The following is a 16,137-nucleotide window of genomic DNA, read 5'->3' on the forward strand; positions in this document are numbered from 1 at the left end:
TCTCCCCCTCTCCCCCTCCCCCCCTCTCCCCCTCTCCCCTTCTCCCCCCCTCCCCCTCTCCCTTTCCTTCCCTAGCCCCTGCCTCTCTTACTCTGAAACAGAATGTCAGGATGTAGCTTTAGCTGTCATGGAACTATGTAGATCAGACTGACCTTGAACCCACAGAGATCCAAGTGCCTCTGTCTCCTGAGTGCTGGAATTAAAGTCACACACTACTGTGTCCAGCTGAGACCTTATAACAAACAAATAAATCCAATTTTCTTATGGATGCTAGGGATTGAACATAGGGCCTTGTATAAACTATCACTGAACCATGTCTCAGCCTGGAAAGTAATTGTTTTAATATTTATTTATTTATTTATTTATTTATTTATTTACTTATGAGTTTGTGTGCATGTGGAGGTCGGAGGACAGCTTTGTGGAATCAGTTCTCTCCTTCCACCAATGTGAATTCTAGGGATTAAATTTGGGTGATTTGGTTTAGCAGCAAGCACCTTTACTCACTTAGCCATCTCAGTGGTCCAGTAATTTATTTAAACAAACAAACAAAAACCATAGGCCTGGAAAGATGGCTGGGTGACCAAGAGCATTTACTGCTCTTGCAGAGGATCTGAGTCCAATTCCCAGCACCCACATGACAGTTAACAACCATCTATAATTCAAGTCCCTGATACCTGGTTCTGGCCTCCGACAACACCAGCCCCACACATAATATACATACATACATACATACATGTAAGCAAAACACTTGATACTCATAAAGCAAAAGGAAATCTTTTAAAAAACAAAACTCAGCCAGGCAGTGGTGGCGCACGCCTTTAACCCCAGCACTTGGGAGGCAGAGGCAGGTTGATTTCTGAGTTTGAGGCCAGCCTGGTCTACAGAGTGAGTTCCAGGACAGCCAAAGATACACAGAGAAACCCTGTCTTGAAAAACCAAACACCCCCCCCAAAAAAAAACAAAAGCCAAACAAACAACAATAAAACCTCCACAAGAGGCTGGAGAGATGGCTCAGGGGTTAAGAGCACTTCCTGTTCTTGCAGAGAACCCAGGTTCAGTTTCTAGCACCCACTTGGCAGCTCACAACTGTCTACAACTCCAGTGCCAGGGGATTCATTGTCCTGGCCTCCATACATCCAGACAAACCCTCATACACATTAAAAACAAAAAACCAAACCTCTAGAAAAACAACACCCATGAGTCCTAATGATGTAATGATAGAAAAAAATGTCAAATATTAACATTTGAAACCACTACAAAGAGACATTCTGATAGAAAACGATCTTTTAAACGTCTTTCATCTATATTGAAATATCTGAGCGGCATCTCTAATTTGAATGACACAACTAATAGGCTGTTTAACTGTGAGATAAGGGGTGACGGTCGTGAGGAACGTAGAACAGAACCCAAGGATGCAAGTGTTTACCTCTCAGGGCTTTAGACCTATAAAACCTGAAAGAAGGCCCAGTTGGTCATTGGTTTCGTTGCCTTACACAGGCTTACAAAGGGCACACTGCTGTTATTATTATTATTATCCTTGAATTAAATCGAAAGTCTTGTAAATGGTCACATTAAAGTCTGGAATGATTAAAAAAAAATACATTGAGTTACAAACCTAAGTGAAGCCTAAGACAGGCAAATGTAAGGTACTGTCCTGAGTTAGAGAAAGGACATTAGGTTAAAAAAAAAAACAACAACTCAAGGAAATCTGTGCAAACTATGGACTTTAGTTAATAATGAACTACTAATAATGGCCCACCAATAATAACAGATGAGCTGTACGGACCTAAGACGTCGATAAAGGGAACGGCTTGGTCGCTAATGCTTGCGGAGAGCATGAGGGATCTCTACACCATCTGTTGACAGTTCTGTATGTGTAAAGCTGCTCTAAAAATGGCTCCGTAGGCAAATGTGCTTGCTGTACAGGCCTGGTGACCCAAATTTGACCCCTGGAGTCTATGTAAAGGTGGAAGGACAGAATGGACTCCCCAAAGTTGTTCTTTGACCTTTGAACACACGTGGGGACCCCCCCCCCCATGCATACATCATGTGCACACACACAAATAAGAGATAAAAATAATCTTAAACAGAAAATCACGGCTTCAAAAAGCTGAAAGAGAGCTGGGGACTTAGCTCAGTTGGTGGCATTTACCTGATGTTCGTAGAACCTGGTTTTACCCTTCAGTGCCACAGAAAGCAGCTGGTGGTGCTTGCCTCTGATCTTCTTGGGAGGGGGAGGTAGAAAGATCAGAAGTTCAAGGCCATCCTAGGCTTCAAAGGTAAATTTGAGACCAGCCTGGGCTTGACCCTTTCTCTCCAAGTAAAGGAAGCAGGTAACTTAGGGTGCGTGTGTGTGTGTGTGTGTGTGTGTGTGTGTGTGTGTGTGTGTGTTCACTATATATCCTTGGCTCACTGTATATACCAGGCTAGCCTGGAACTCAAAAGATTACTTGCTTCTGCCTCTTGAGTACTGCGATTAAAGGCATTTACCACCACATCCAGCAACTTAGAAGGTTTTATTTCACTTTATTTTCCTCTCTATCTTTAAAAAATTTATTTATTTTTATTCTTTAATCATTTTTTTAAAGTCCAGACTTCCAGACTTCATCTCCCTCCTGGTCTGCAGGCCCGCCCCCACCGACCACTCCCTACCCCATACCTCCTTCGGCACCTAGTCTCCAAGAGGATGTTCCCATTCCCCACTTCCACCTCACCAGGTCTCCCCACTCCCTAGGGCCTCAAATCTCTCAAGGGTTAGATGCTTCTTCTCTCACTGAGGCCAGACCAGGCAGTCCTCTGCTGTATATGTGTCAGGGGCCTCATATCAGCTGGTGTATGCTGCCTGGTTGGTGGCTCAGTGTCTGAGAGATTCTGGGGATCTAGATTAGTTGAGACTGATCTTCCCATGCCACCCTTCTCCTCAATTTCTTCCAGCTTTTCTCCAATTCAACCACAGGAGACCCCAGCTTCCATCAAATGGTTGGGAGCTAGTATCTGCATCTGACTCTTTCAGCTGCCTGTTGGGCCTCTCAGAGAGCAGCAAAGCTAGGCTCCTGTCTCACTTAGGATGATATTTTCTAGTTCCATCCATTTGCCTGCAAAACTCAGGATGTCCTCGTTCTTAATAGCTAAGTAGTATTCCATTGTGTAAACGAATCGCATATTCTGTCTCCATTCTCCCGCTGTGGGAAATCTGGGTTGTTTCCTTTCTAAATCATACTTTTAGTCCACAAAATCTCAATCAATACACACTAGGTATCTTTTGTCTGATGTCAGATAGTTTTTTTTAATGTTTTGAAATAACCACAAATATAGAAAAGACTTTTTTGTTTAACTTTTGTTTTCCAAACAAGGAGTCCTATTTTACAAATTACCTCTACATGGTTCCTTTTTACATATAAACTTTTTTTTTCCCTACTTGTTGGAGACACCATCTTACCCAACCCAGAGTAGTTTTGAACTCCTTACACAGGAGAGGATGTCTTTGAACTCCTAATTTTTCTGTGTCTCCATTTCCTACGTGCTGACATTCAATACTACTTTGGCAATGTATTATGAAGTGGCTTTCAAGTCAACCATTTAAACATATTTTATTCTTTTAAACTAACTTCTTGCACAGACAGGCAAGTGCTTTCCCTTGGGCTGGTGTGTACAGAGCCGCTGTCCTCCAGGCCTCTGAACTGCTGCTGGCATACAGTGCATCTCTCGCAGTTGCACACCGCCTCCCTCAGGTGGAAGAAGGCGATGAATGGGACCGCCGAAGGGCCAGTCGCAGGTTGATTGTCAGGTGTACAGAGGCTCTCAGACACACGGTCTAAATGACGACATGGGATTAATTCTTGCTAATGGACTTGCTGTCCACAAGGGGGCGATCGAGCACCAAGTCTTCGTTACAGCGCCTGCGCCTCAGACTCCACTCTGCGCATGCGTAGCGCGGCTTTACGCTGACGGAAGTTAGAAGATGGCGGCGTCCGCAGTCTGCCGAGCGGCCTGCTTCGGGACGCAAGTGCTACTTCGCACCCGCCGCTCGGTGAGCTGGCAGCGAGACGTTGGGCTGGGGGGGCTCAGGGGTTCCCTACGCAGATAAGGAGCAAGCTGTCTCAGCAGTGGCGGGTCGGAGTGGGGAGGTCGCAGGGGTCAGAGCCGTGGGAAGGTCATGGCGGAGGGCGGGGATGGATATCTTCTCGGGCTGGGGTGTGACAGCCGAGGTCCCAGAGGTTTGGAGAGCAGTTCTTACAATGGTCGCCTTCTTCCTTTAGCCGGCCCTGCTGAGGTCACCTGCCTTGCGGGGTACCGCAACCTTCGCTCAGGCCCTCCAGAGCGTGCCGGAGACCCAGGTCAGCGTATTGGACAACGGGCTGCGTGTGGCCTCAGAGCAATCCTCGCATTCTACCTGCACGGTGAGTGTTTGCCAGTCCTCTAGATGAGGCCCGCCGCGTTATCCCAGGTTCGGATGTGACCTTGGGCTCCAGTCTTACATGTTTTGGGTGGAGACTGGCTTACTGCCTGGTTTGTCCCTGTACCTGACTTCAACCCTGCCTTAACTTCACAGCGGCAACCCGCCCGCCAACATTATGATGCTTGCCAAGGACGCAGCCGAATTCTTTTCCAGGTTTTCGTTCTACCTGCCAGAGAGAAGTGATTATTGTCTTACAACGAAAAAGAATGAGATTTCACAGACTTTAGGTTATTTACAGAAGGGTATCCAGATCTATTAGTGTTACCGCCTGGGTAGGCTATGTAATTTGTAGGCTTAACCAGGGATGCACTTCAAGAAATGCCTCTGAGGGCATTCGAGATGGCTCAGTGGGTAAAGAGCTTGATACTCAAGCATGGGGACCTGATTTTGGTTCCCCGATGTTGTGATTCAGGTCTAACACCAGTACTTTGGAGGGTTAAGACTAGTGTGTCTAGCTGGTCTTTTACCTGTATGAGTGACTTACCCAAATGTGTGTATGTGCACCATGTGTGTGCCTGATTCTGATGAAGGCCCAAAAAGGACATTAAAGCCCCTGGAACTGGAGTTACAGGTGGTTGTGATCCACCGTGTGGGTGCTGGGAATTAAACCTGGGTCCTGTGGAAGAGCAGCTCCTAACCCTACACCATCCCATGTACACATAATGTAAAAATATTTTTTTCTCATTTTTTTTTTTCGAGACAGAGTTTCTCTGTGTAGTCCTGGCTATCCTGGAACTTACTCTGTAGCTCAGACAGACCTCGAACTTGGAGAGCCATCTGCCTCTGTTCCCCAAGTGCTGGGATTAAAGGCATGAGTTTCCACTGCCTAGCTCAAAAGTAAAAAATTCTTAAAACAAAACAAAAAAAACAAGGCATAAAGTACTAAGGAAAAGCACCCAGTTTCCTCTGCCCTCCATTGATATTTGTGTGGTGGAGTGTGCACACGCATGTATGTGCTACACTTGCACACAGGAAATAAATGTCTGAAAGACGGGGAATGTGACTTGGGTGAGACCTTTGCCTAGTGAGTATAAAGCCTTAAGCTTGATACATCACACTGAGGGAACAACATGCTTTTGAAGATTACAGTGAATTGGATGATTATCCAAAAATTGTTGCAAATCTAGACCACTAGATTGCTCTTTGGTTAAGGGGGCTGCTCTTGCAGAGGACCAGATCTCAGTTCCAACATCTTCACTGGGCAGCTTCCAACCACCTGTGGCTCTCCAGGAGAGCCGACACTTGCCTCTGCCCTTCCCCACTTCTAGCCTTCCTGGGTACTGTGTACTCTGATACACACAAACACAAAGGCTTTATTTAAAATTGCAAATTGGGCTGGAGAATTGACTCTGGTTGAGACACTTTGTTCTCTTTCAGAGGACCTGGCTTTGATTCCCAGCACCCATACAGTGGCTCTCAACCAGCTATAACTCCACAGGCACACGGCACACATACAATGCAGACAAAACACTCATCCACCTAAAATAATGAATGCAGAAATTGGAAATCTTCAAAATGGAGTCAAGAATTGAAATATTTACTAGGTATGTGAGAAAACTTCCAAGAACCAATCCTCCCAACACATTCAGTAGGGCTAAATTGTTTTGATTTGTTGTTTTCCAATACAGGATTTCTCTGTGTAGCCTTGGCATTCCAGTGTTCTGGCACTCTCTGTAGATCAGGATAGCCTCAAACTCATAGAGATCTGCCTGTCCCTGCTTCCTGGATGTTGTGATTGAGGGTGTGTGCACCACTGCCTGCCTAGGGCTATGTATTTTTTGTCTGATTCTTTCAATGACTTGTGATGTAATTGTTACCAAACACAGAGTATGGTGGGAGGTAATGTCCTTGATATGTGGATGCTACATGGATAGACTCAGAACCTACCATGAAGCTTAGTAAGTCACACTCTGCACCACGGACTCTGAGATACCATGGTTATGCTTCAGTTACAAAGAAGGGGTGGTGTCAGTTGATAGTCAAAGGATGCTGTGGACTGTAGTCTAAGATGATAGATTTAAGGGGAATGGTTGGGGCTAGAGAGACGGCTTGGTGATTCAAGGCGCTGGCTATGCAATCACAAGAGCTGGAGTATACATCCCAGCACCCAGTTAACAAGGTGGGAGTCCTGCAAGTGTCCAGCTTTGGGGGATATGGTGTACTTTCTGGCCACTATGTAAACACAGGCACCCTCACCTACACACAGGTGCACATACATTCACACACAAAGGGCATGTTTATCTGAAATTAGACTACACAGTGATATATATATCAGCATCTATTTGCAAAGTTTGTGGAAAACTTAAGTTAGCTGTGAACAGATAATAAAAAGCTTGACCATGTGGGTAACTAGTGTGTATCACAGCACATCAGGAGAATGTTCTCGATTCTTGCATGCCTGTAATCCTATTACTTGAGAGGTGGGGCAGAAGGATCAGGATTAATGCCATCATTAGCTGCAGAATGATGATGAGGGCCAGATTGAGCTATATGGCACCTGTCTCAAAAAGGAAAAAAGCACAACAGAATATTAAGATTCATACTGTGTAAGTAGAAGCAGATGGATCTCTTAGTTCAAGGCCAACCAGGGCTACATAGTGAGATACTATCTCAGAAATTGAAAGGAATATTAAGATTGTTATTCTGGAGCATGGTGAGGGGTGTGTATGTGTAGAGATGGCGCGTGAGTTAAAAGCTTATGTTGCTTTTGCAGAAGACTCAAGTTCTGTCCCCAGCACCCACTTCAAGTGGCTTCTAATTGACTGTAACTCCAGCTCCAACGGATCTCCACAGACACTTACACCTTGTATGCACATACTCATAGCACAGCTACATTTAAGAAGACACTTAGTGAGTGGAAGGGGGACACTTAGCATTTGATATGTTAAATGTATGAGTGACTAAAACTTCTTTTAGGTCTGGAGATATACATCCGTGGTGAAGTAATTGCTAAGTATTTATGAGACTTTGCATGTGATCACCAGTGCTGAAATACAATGAAGTGTTAATGAAGACAGACACTGTGGGATGTGCCTGGAGTCACAGATGTTTGAGAGGTTAAAAGATGAGGGTTGCTTTGATCCAGAAGTTCAGGACCACCAGCCTAGCAATGTGGGAAGATCCATGTGGAAAAGTTACTGAACCATCATTATAGGGTCTCACTATGAAAGTTGCCTTCCTCTTTGTTCCTGAGAGGAAGTCTCACTATGTAACCCTGAGTGGCCAGGAACTTGCCGCCTCTGCTAGGATTAAAAGTGTATTCCACCACACCTGCTTCAGTACCTTCTTAAAATGATGAAATACAAAGTATCTAAGCCAGTAGCTTTCTCTCCTGATGAGAGAATAAAACCATCAGAACAAAGGCAAGGTGTATTGTTTTTTTTTGTTTTTTATTTTGTTTTGTTTTTGAGACAGTGTCTTGCTGTGTTGCATAGGCTAACCTTGAACTTATAATCCTGCTTCTGACTTCCAGAGTGCTAGGGTTACAGATGTGGGATACCTCATATACCGCATATGATTTTTAGAATGTAGAAAATAAACTATTGTCTGCAAATGATAGACTTTATGGCTAGAAGGAAGTAAGTTAACTAAAAATTACAGTTGTGGAGCCAGGTAAATGGGCACAGTTGAAAATAAAGCGGGGTGAGACGCTGGAGAGATGGCACAGGGACTGCAAGCACTGGCTGCTATCCCACAGGACCCTGGTTCAATTCCCAGCACCCACATGGCAGCTCACAACTATCTGTAACTCCTGTCTCAGGGGGATCCGACACCTGCACACGGATATACATACAATCAAAATACCAGTGTACCTAAAAATAAGTTGTTTTTAAAAGAAAGCAGGAGGGATTTCTGTGAGTTCAAGGCTAGATGCTTCAAAGATAAGCACCGGAAGTGTTCCTGGATGTTTCTGATACCCTGTGAGGGAATAGGGCAGGTCAGAGAGGTGAGGCTGTATGATTAGTTTGGTTCCTTCCCTGTGCTGTGGCCCTCCTGTCCCTCGGATTATAGGGATCTTAATGGAGCAGCTCTCCCCCACATTACCATCAGTGAGGGCTTACATGGAACCTGTGTAGTTACTCGGGGTGTGACTGGGAGCTAGACTGACGGCTGGTTCCTTTTTTTGGTGCTCTTGTCCAGGTGGGAGTGTGGATTGATGTTGGCAGCCGCTATGAGACTGAGAAGAACAATGGAGCAGGCTACTTTTTGGAACATCTGGCTTTCAAGGTAAGTCTTGTGAAGTCCATGTTTTCCCTCAGATTAGGGCTGCCTGCCTCAAAGGCCAAAGATCGAAAAATTAGTGTCCTGATTGTGGACCTTTTGGGGCACAGTCTCTGGCTACCCTTCTGGAAGGAGCCAAATATTTTTGTGAGTGAGTGCTTTTATCTGATGAGCCCTGAGTAAGGTCAGTCTATCACAGCAGGGAAACAGAGTGGCAAGAACTTAGAGCGGCCAGTTACATCACATCCACAGTGAAGAGCAGAGAGACTGGATACGTGCCTGCTTGCCTGCTGCTTATGCTCAGCTAGCTGTCTTCAGTCTTAGATCATTTAGTGCCTGCTCCCTAGAGAGTGGCCATTCCCACAGACTAACCTGATTTAAATAATCCCTCCTTAAGAGTCTCCGCAGTGATTCTAGGTTGTATCAAGTTGATGGTTAAAACCATCACACTAGGCTTGTCATGTGCATGTACATGGGGACTTAATGAATTTGGCACATGTATGCATATGCATTATAACAAACTTGCAGGCATGGTCATGCTTCCTTGCTTATAAAATATCACACTCTATGTAGATTATCTACATCCCTTAGTTAGAAAGCAGAGGCTCGTGCTGTTTGTTTGTTTGTTTGTAAGTGGCAAAAAAGGTGAGGCAAGTATGTGGTTTGGAGGGATGTGGAGCCAGAATCCATAACCCATCTAGGTATGTTGTCACAGACACTTGTGCAGGTGTACTGTGAGCTATGAGGCAGTACCATGAGAGAATTCGTGCCTCACACACACATGGGACCAGGGTGGGTCTTACAGAGTGGCAGCCAACATACATGAGTGAATAGCATGGCTGGACACAGGTGTGGAGATTATCTGACCATGGCTGTCAGTAAGGAGAGCGTGGAGTACTGGAAAAGTTAGGCTTTGGGTGAGCTCTGGTTACTCGGCAACACTTGCTGCGGCCGTGCTGTTTTTCTCCTGTCACTGACTATCTCCACCCATTGGTCCATGATGCTGTCTGCTCAGCTGAGGCCTATTTGCCTATTTAATGTAATGAATACAGACTGCTGAGGGAGGTATGTATTGGGTGTCAAAGGAGCGCATTGAAGGTGGGCTCCTGTACGCTGTGATTCCTGGTTGGATGTTCTTTTTTTAATGTATACTACATACTTCCCTATTGGATCTCCTGGAACTGGGGTTACAGATGGTTTTGAGCCACTGTGTGGGTGCTGGGAATGGAACCTGGGTCCAAGTGCTTAGTCCTGAGCCATCTCTTTAGCCCCTGATTTGTCCTCTTGATATCTGATTCCAGGGAACAAAGAACCGGCCTGGCAATGCCTTAGAGAAGGAGGTGGAGAGTATTGGGGCTCATCTGAATGCCTATAGCACTCGGGAGCACACTGCTTACCTCATCAAGGCTCTGTCCAAGGACCTGCCGAAAGGTAACGCCTGGAAGAAGGTGTGGGCACAGGGCAGGTCTCCAGGGATGCAGAAGTCAGGCTCCCAAGAGCTCTAGGACTGTCTACAGAATAGGACTTACCCACGGAGCTGTGGCCTTGTTGCAAGTGTACAACAGTAGGAGGTGCCAGGATTAGGGATTTTACACTGACATTATCTCTACTGGGCACCTAAATATGTCGGTTTTTAAACTGTTTAAATTGTGTGTGTGCGGTGGTGTGTGTTTGGTCACAGGTATCTTGCAGGAGTCAGTTCGTTCTTTCTACCATGTCAGTTCTCACACTCAAACTCAGGTTGTTAGACTTGGAAGCAAATGCTCTTACTCACTGAGTCAACTCTTAAGTTTTTTGAGACAACAGACTATTATGTGGCTCAAGTCGGCTTTGAGCTCACTGTACTTTTAGTGATCCTCCTGCTTTGGTTTCCCGAAAGCTGGGATTAGGAGTGTGCACCGCCATGCCTGTTAACACATCCTTCTGTGTCCAGTTGTGGAGCTCCTGGCAGATATTATGCAGAACTGTAGTCTGGAAGACTCGCAGATCGAGAAGGAACGAGATGTGATCCTGCGGGAGATGCAGGAAAACGATACCTCTATGCAGAATGTGGTCTTTGATTACCTGCATGCAACAGCATTCCAGGGCACACCTCTAGCCCAGGCTGTGGAGGGGCCCAGTGAGAACGTCAGGTGAGAGCTGGTGGAGATGGTGAAGTAATGCATGTCCCCGTCAGCCATGCCCCGTCCATTAGGTTGTCTAGTTGTCTGTGTTGTTTGTTTTCCCAATTTATACAAATTTTGAATGGCCATCTGGTCCTAAGACCATGTTAGCTCTGGGGTTTTCACTTGAATCTTGGGCTCTGTTGAGGACATTTTTCCATGTGTGTCCTGACACTCTGAGGGAGGGGACATCTAGCTGTCCCTCTGGTGGGGAGTGTGCCATGAGGAGCACACAGCAGCAGGAACCAGGTGCCTCTTCAGAGCCCAACATCAGCTAGCTCACACCTTCCTTGGCATGTTTCTCTCTGGGTCCTGAAGGGGTAGGTGACAGAAGGGATTGAGAGGACTGTGTTAAAGCCTGCTCTTTAGAGTCACCACACCTCTTCTCAGCTGTGTTTTGTGTGACTCAACTTGTGGTGGACTCGGCTGTGTGTCTTGCAGGAGGCTGTCGCGTACAGACCTGACTGACTACCTCAACAGGCATTACAAAGCTCCCCGAATGGTGCTGGCTGCAGCTGGAGGTGAGTGATGGGTTTGCTGAAGCCCTGAACAGGTGGGCCCAAACCTTGCTTATCAATGCATAGATCTTCTGGTTCTGAACATAGAGGACTTCAGAGAACTCTGTTCTTGTCCTGTCATAAGGCTTGTGACTCTTCTTGTATGCTTGGGGATGGGATCCTGTGCTGGGATCTGGAGACCTCGGAGCCGGGCATACAGGGCTGCTCAGTGTGGCTCTCAGCTCCTGCCTCGGCCACAAACCTCTCTTAGCCTCACCTAGTCCTAGAATATTGTTTGTGGGCTGGTGGAAGACATAAGGGCTTATTCTTACAGCCTCGCCATTGGGTGCCACATTGGCTCTGTGATAATGTACATTTGATGGTGACTGGGGCCACCCTAAAAGGGAAGCACAGAGTTACAGCAGAGGTTTTTCTTTTTTCTTTTTTTCTTTTTTTTGGTATTTTGAGACAGGGTTTCTCTGTGTAGCCCTGGCTGTCCTGGAACTCACTCTGTAGACTAGGCTGGCCTCGAACTCAGAAATCTGCCTGCCTCTGCCTCCCAAGTGCTGGGATTAAAGGCGTGCACCACCACTGCCCGGCAACAGCAGAGGTTTTTGTTTTTTTGGTTTTTTGGTTTTTTTTAAAAAGATTTATTCATTTATTTTATGTGAATACACTGTTGTTCTCTTCAGATATACCAGAAGGGGGCATCAGGTTTCATTACAGATGGTTGTGAGCTACCATGTGGTTGCTGGAAATTGAAGTCATGACCTCTAGAAGAGCTGTCAGTGCTCTTAACCACTAAGCCATCTCTCCAGCCCAACAGCAGAGGTTTTAATGGGAGCTTAGAATTAGAGGTGGTTGGGGAACACATGCCATTCAAACAGATTTCTGAAGAGCAGAAGTTGTCAGTTGGGAATTGGACCAATGGGAAGTGTATACACTGAGGCTTGCTCTGCTGCTGGATGTGGTCAGAGTAAGACAGACTAACTAGGGAGGTGTGTGTGTGTGTGTGTGTGTGTGTGTGTGTGTGTGTACTTCCAAGGACAACTTGTCGTAGTTGGTCTTTCCGTCTACCATGTGGATCTCAGGGATCACATTCAGTCATTAGACTTGGCAACAGGTGCCTTTACCTGTTGAGTTGCGGGTTGGCCCAGAGATTTATTTAGATATTTATTTATGTGAATGTGTGTGTCTCTGTATATATGACACAAGCACGTGCATGCTCCTGGAGACCAGCAGATGATGTTAGATCCTGTGGAGTGAGTTCCATGAAGCTGTGCCCTCCCTGACATGGGTGCCGGGCATTGAACTCAGGTCCTCTGGAGGAGCAGGGAGCTCTCGACTGCCGAGCCTTGTCTCCAGCCCCACTTCTATTTGTGGGGCTTAGATTGTGCCTAAGGCAAGAGCTCTAACCACTCAAGTACCCTCCCATTTTTTCTTTCTTTCTTTTTTTTTTTTTGTTTTGTTTTGTTTTGTTTTTCGAGACAGAGTTTCTCTGTGTAGTCCTGGCTGTCCTGGAACTCACTCTGTAGACCAGGCTGGCCTCGAACTCAGAAATCCGCCTGCCTCTGCCTCCCAAGTGCTGGGATCAAAGGCGTGCGCCACCACCGCCCGGCTGCTCCCATTTTCTAACATACATTTTAAAAGATTTATGTATGTGTATGCATGTTTTGCCTGCCTGGATGTCTGTGTTCCAACCACATAGGCATGGTATTCACAGAGGTCAGAAGAGGGACTCAATCTGGAACTAGAGTTATATATGGTTATAAACCACCATGTAGGTCTTTGGAACCAATCTCTGGTCTGCAAGAACAAGTGTTCTTAACTGCTGAGCCATTTTTCCAGATTCCCCACCCTCCAAGTCTATTTTTCAGTTCACTGTGCCTAAGGCCACAGGCTGCTTTGCCCCAAGGTGCCTATCTTGCCTTGAGACACTGCTATCTGTCTCTTCCCTCATCCTGTTCTGATGCCTTGTTCCTGCTCTGCTCTGATTTCTCTTCCCTGTGCTTGGACTGGGCGACCACTGATACCCTGTGTTCCCTCCAGGGGTGGAACACCACCAGCTGCTAGACCTTGCCCAGAAACACTTCAGCAGTGTCTCCCGAGTGTATGAAGAAGACGCAGTACCTGGTGTAACTCCATGTCGCTTCACTGGCAGTGAGGTGTGTTGCCTGGTAGCAGGGTTGGTGCTCTGAGCTGGGTACCTCTGGGAGGACCCTTGAGTACATAGTTGTCTTTGCAGTGTCAGATTTCTCAGGATGCTGGCAAGGGGTCCAGCACCTCCCATCCTTTCTGTTTTCCTAGGAGGTCTAGTTGCCTCTCAGCCTTGACATGTGTTGTTTCAGATCCGTCATCGTGATGATGCCCTGCCTTTGGCCCATGTGGCCATTGCAGTAGAGGGACCTGGCTGGGCTAACCCAGACAACGTGGCCCTCCAAGTGGCCAATGCCATCATAGGCCACTATGACTGCACTTACGGTGGTGGAGTGGTAAGAACCAGGAACAGCCTTCGGGACTTGGCCTCAGCAGAGGGTGCTGGGTTGTGGTTTATGAGTTATGGAACTTAGGATATGTACCACAGATATGACGGTGCTTCTGATCCTTGCCTCTGTCAGCACCTGTCCAGCCCGCTGGCTTCCGTTGCTGCAGCTAACAAGCTTTGCCAGAGTTTCCAGACCTTCAACATCTCCTACTCTGAGACTGGGTTGCTGGGCGCACACTTTGTCTGTGATGCCATGAGCATCGATGACATGGTCTTCTTCCTGCAAGGCCAGTGGTGAGTCTCAGCTCAGTACTGCTGCCTGAGACATGGGTGATGGGCTGGGACTCGGGAGTCTCCCAGCACGAGCATCACTTCAGGCCCACCCCACCATCCCACTTGCTTTAGGATGCACCTCTGCACCAGTGCTACAGAGAGTGAGGTGACTCGAGGCAAAAACCTCCTTAGGAACGCCTTGGTGTCTCATTTGGACGGTAAGTCCTGCATCCTCTAGAGAAGAACACAGTATGTGACAGTTGTGACTCAAGCTGTAATGTGGCCACGTTTAGAAAGGAGAATTACACTTGTAATTCCAGCATTTGGAAGATAAGCCAGGAAGATCAGGAGTTCACGCTTACCCTTAGCTAGTAGGTTCAGGGCCTGACGATCGTGTTGAAGACCTTATCTTAAAAAGAAGAAGCTGGGCAACTCCAGCACTCTGGAGCCAGAGGCAGGAAGATCTGTGTGTTAGAGAGGCCAGCTTGGTCTACTTATCAAGTTCCTGGTCAGTTAAGGCTACAGAGCAAGACCTTGCCTCAAAAGGAAACGAGAAACAAAAAAGAGAGGGAGGGGTGGTCTAGGGTCAGAGCATGGTTGTAGAGGTCTTTGTGGGTCCAAGATTACACCGAGCAGATCTATAAGCTTTCCCATTTTTCTTGAAGGCACCACCCCAGTGTGTGAAGACATTGGTCGCAGCCTCCTGACTTATGGCCGCCGCATCCCCCTGGCTGAGTGGGAGAGCCGGATTGAGGTATTGGACCCCTGGAGCCTTAGGCTGGTGGGCCTCTGCAGAATTGGGGTTGGAATCTGATACAACAAAAACTGCTCCCATAAGCATCTGTTATCTGTGGCAGCTGCCATTTGCAGGGGTAATTAGAGAAGTACTGATGGCAGTGGACATTGGCACAGAGAACCCTGCACAGTCACCCTTTGGGGAGAGGAACAGCTCCAAAGAACAAGTAGATGTGGGTTGACTCAAGGAAGTACTGGCTGAGGGGTGTCCAGTACCTGCCATTGTGTCCTCTCTGCCTCCCCCACAGGAAGTGGATGCCCAGATGCTGCGTGACGTTTGCTCCAAGTACTTTTACGACCAGTGTCCAGCTGTGGCTGGATATGGTAAGTAGTCGAGAAGGTCTGTCCTGTTGTTTTCCTCAGGCCCCTCACCCTTCTGCTCCCCCATTCACAGCTTATACTTCAAGAAGGAAGTTGGGGCTCTCTCCAGTAACCTAGCTGCCAGAGAGTTCTTTTTCAGAAAACCTGTCCAAACAGTTCCCAACTCCCTGCCAAGCTACTTCCATTAATACCCCACCCATCCCCAGCCCACCAGGTAACAGGTACCCTGCATGTGGGGTGGGGCTGCCAGAGCCAGAGAGAGCATGAAAGGACAGGCTCTGCACCCTGGGGAATGTGTTCCTCCTCCTTTCACTCAAAGCCTGTCTTGTGCTACTCTGGGCAGCCACTCTGAGCTGGGTGTGGCACAGGGCCAGGTGTCCCTGTACAGGCCAGGCACTCCACCCTGACGCCCCGCCTTATCCCCACAGGCCCCATCGAGCAGCTCCCAGACTACAACCGGATCCGTAGTGGCATGTTCTGGCTGCGCTTCTAGGCAGGAAGTCTGCTCAGGCAGCCAGGAAGGCGGGGCTGGGGACTCAGGGTCCCTGCCACAGACAATGCCACTCCTGCTGCTCAGCTGTGCAGCCAGTTACCACCAATAAAGTCCTATTGAGAACTGTGTTGTCCTTCTTTAGAGTTGGCATGGAATCCATTGGGAGCAAAGACTTCCCTCACATTCTGCACCCTCTGAATCCTTCGACCTTCCCATAGCCTCATGTGTCCTCAGCCAGGGCCAAGCATGGAGGCTGCAGCAGAGGCCGGAAGCCTTTGATGCTTGCAGGGAGTTTGCCCAGATGTTTCCACTCAGCTACATGGGGGACATTCCTCATCCAGCTTGTCCCAGGAATGGGATGTGGGAGTTATGGAAACTACAGGCCCAGCCTGTACCCTGTTGTCCCAGTGTGGAAATTAGGAGCTTATGTG

The 16,137-nt window shown here is 47.3% G+C and overlaps 1 protein-coding gene across 1 annotated transcript; it reads left to right on the forward strand.

Moving 5' to 3' along the window:
* The first annotated feature begins 3,890 nt into the window (after nt 1-3,890).
* On the forward strand, nt 3,891-15,829 carry LOC114611910 (cytochrome b-c1 complex subunit 1, mitochondrial). The gene is made up of 13 exons (XM_028756729.1): nt 3,891-4,030; nt 4,260-4,400; nt 8,600-8,686; nt 9,982-10,111; nt 10,614-10,812; nt 11,284-11,363; nt 13,389-13,504; nt 13,688-13,831; nt 13,958-14,118; nt 14,230-14,315; nt 14,763-14,851; nt 15,141-15,216; nt 15,642-15,829. Exons 1-13 carry the CDS (start codon nt 3,962-3,964, stop codon nt 15,704-15,706), a joined length of 1,443 nt encoding a protein of 480 aa, XP_028612562.1. The 5' UTR covers nt 3,891-3,961; the 3' UTR covers nt 15,707-15,829.
* The last annotated feature ends 308 nt before the right edge of the window (nt 15,830-16,137 follow it).

The sequence above is a fragment of the Grammomys surdaster genome, unplaced genomic scaffold, assembly GCF_004785775.1.
Source record: "Grammomys surdaster isolate TR1022 unplaced genomic scaffold, NIH_TR_1.0 126131, whole genome shotgun sequence".
Lineage (NCBI taxonomy): Eukaryota > Metazoa > Chordata > Mammalia > Rodentia > Muridae > Grammomys > Grammomys surdaster.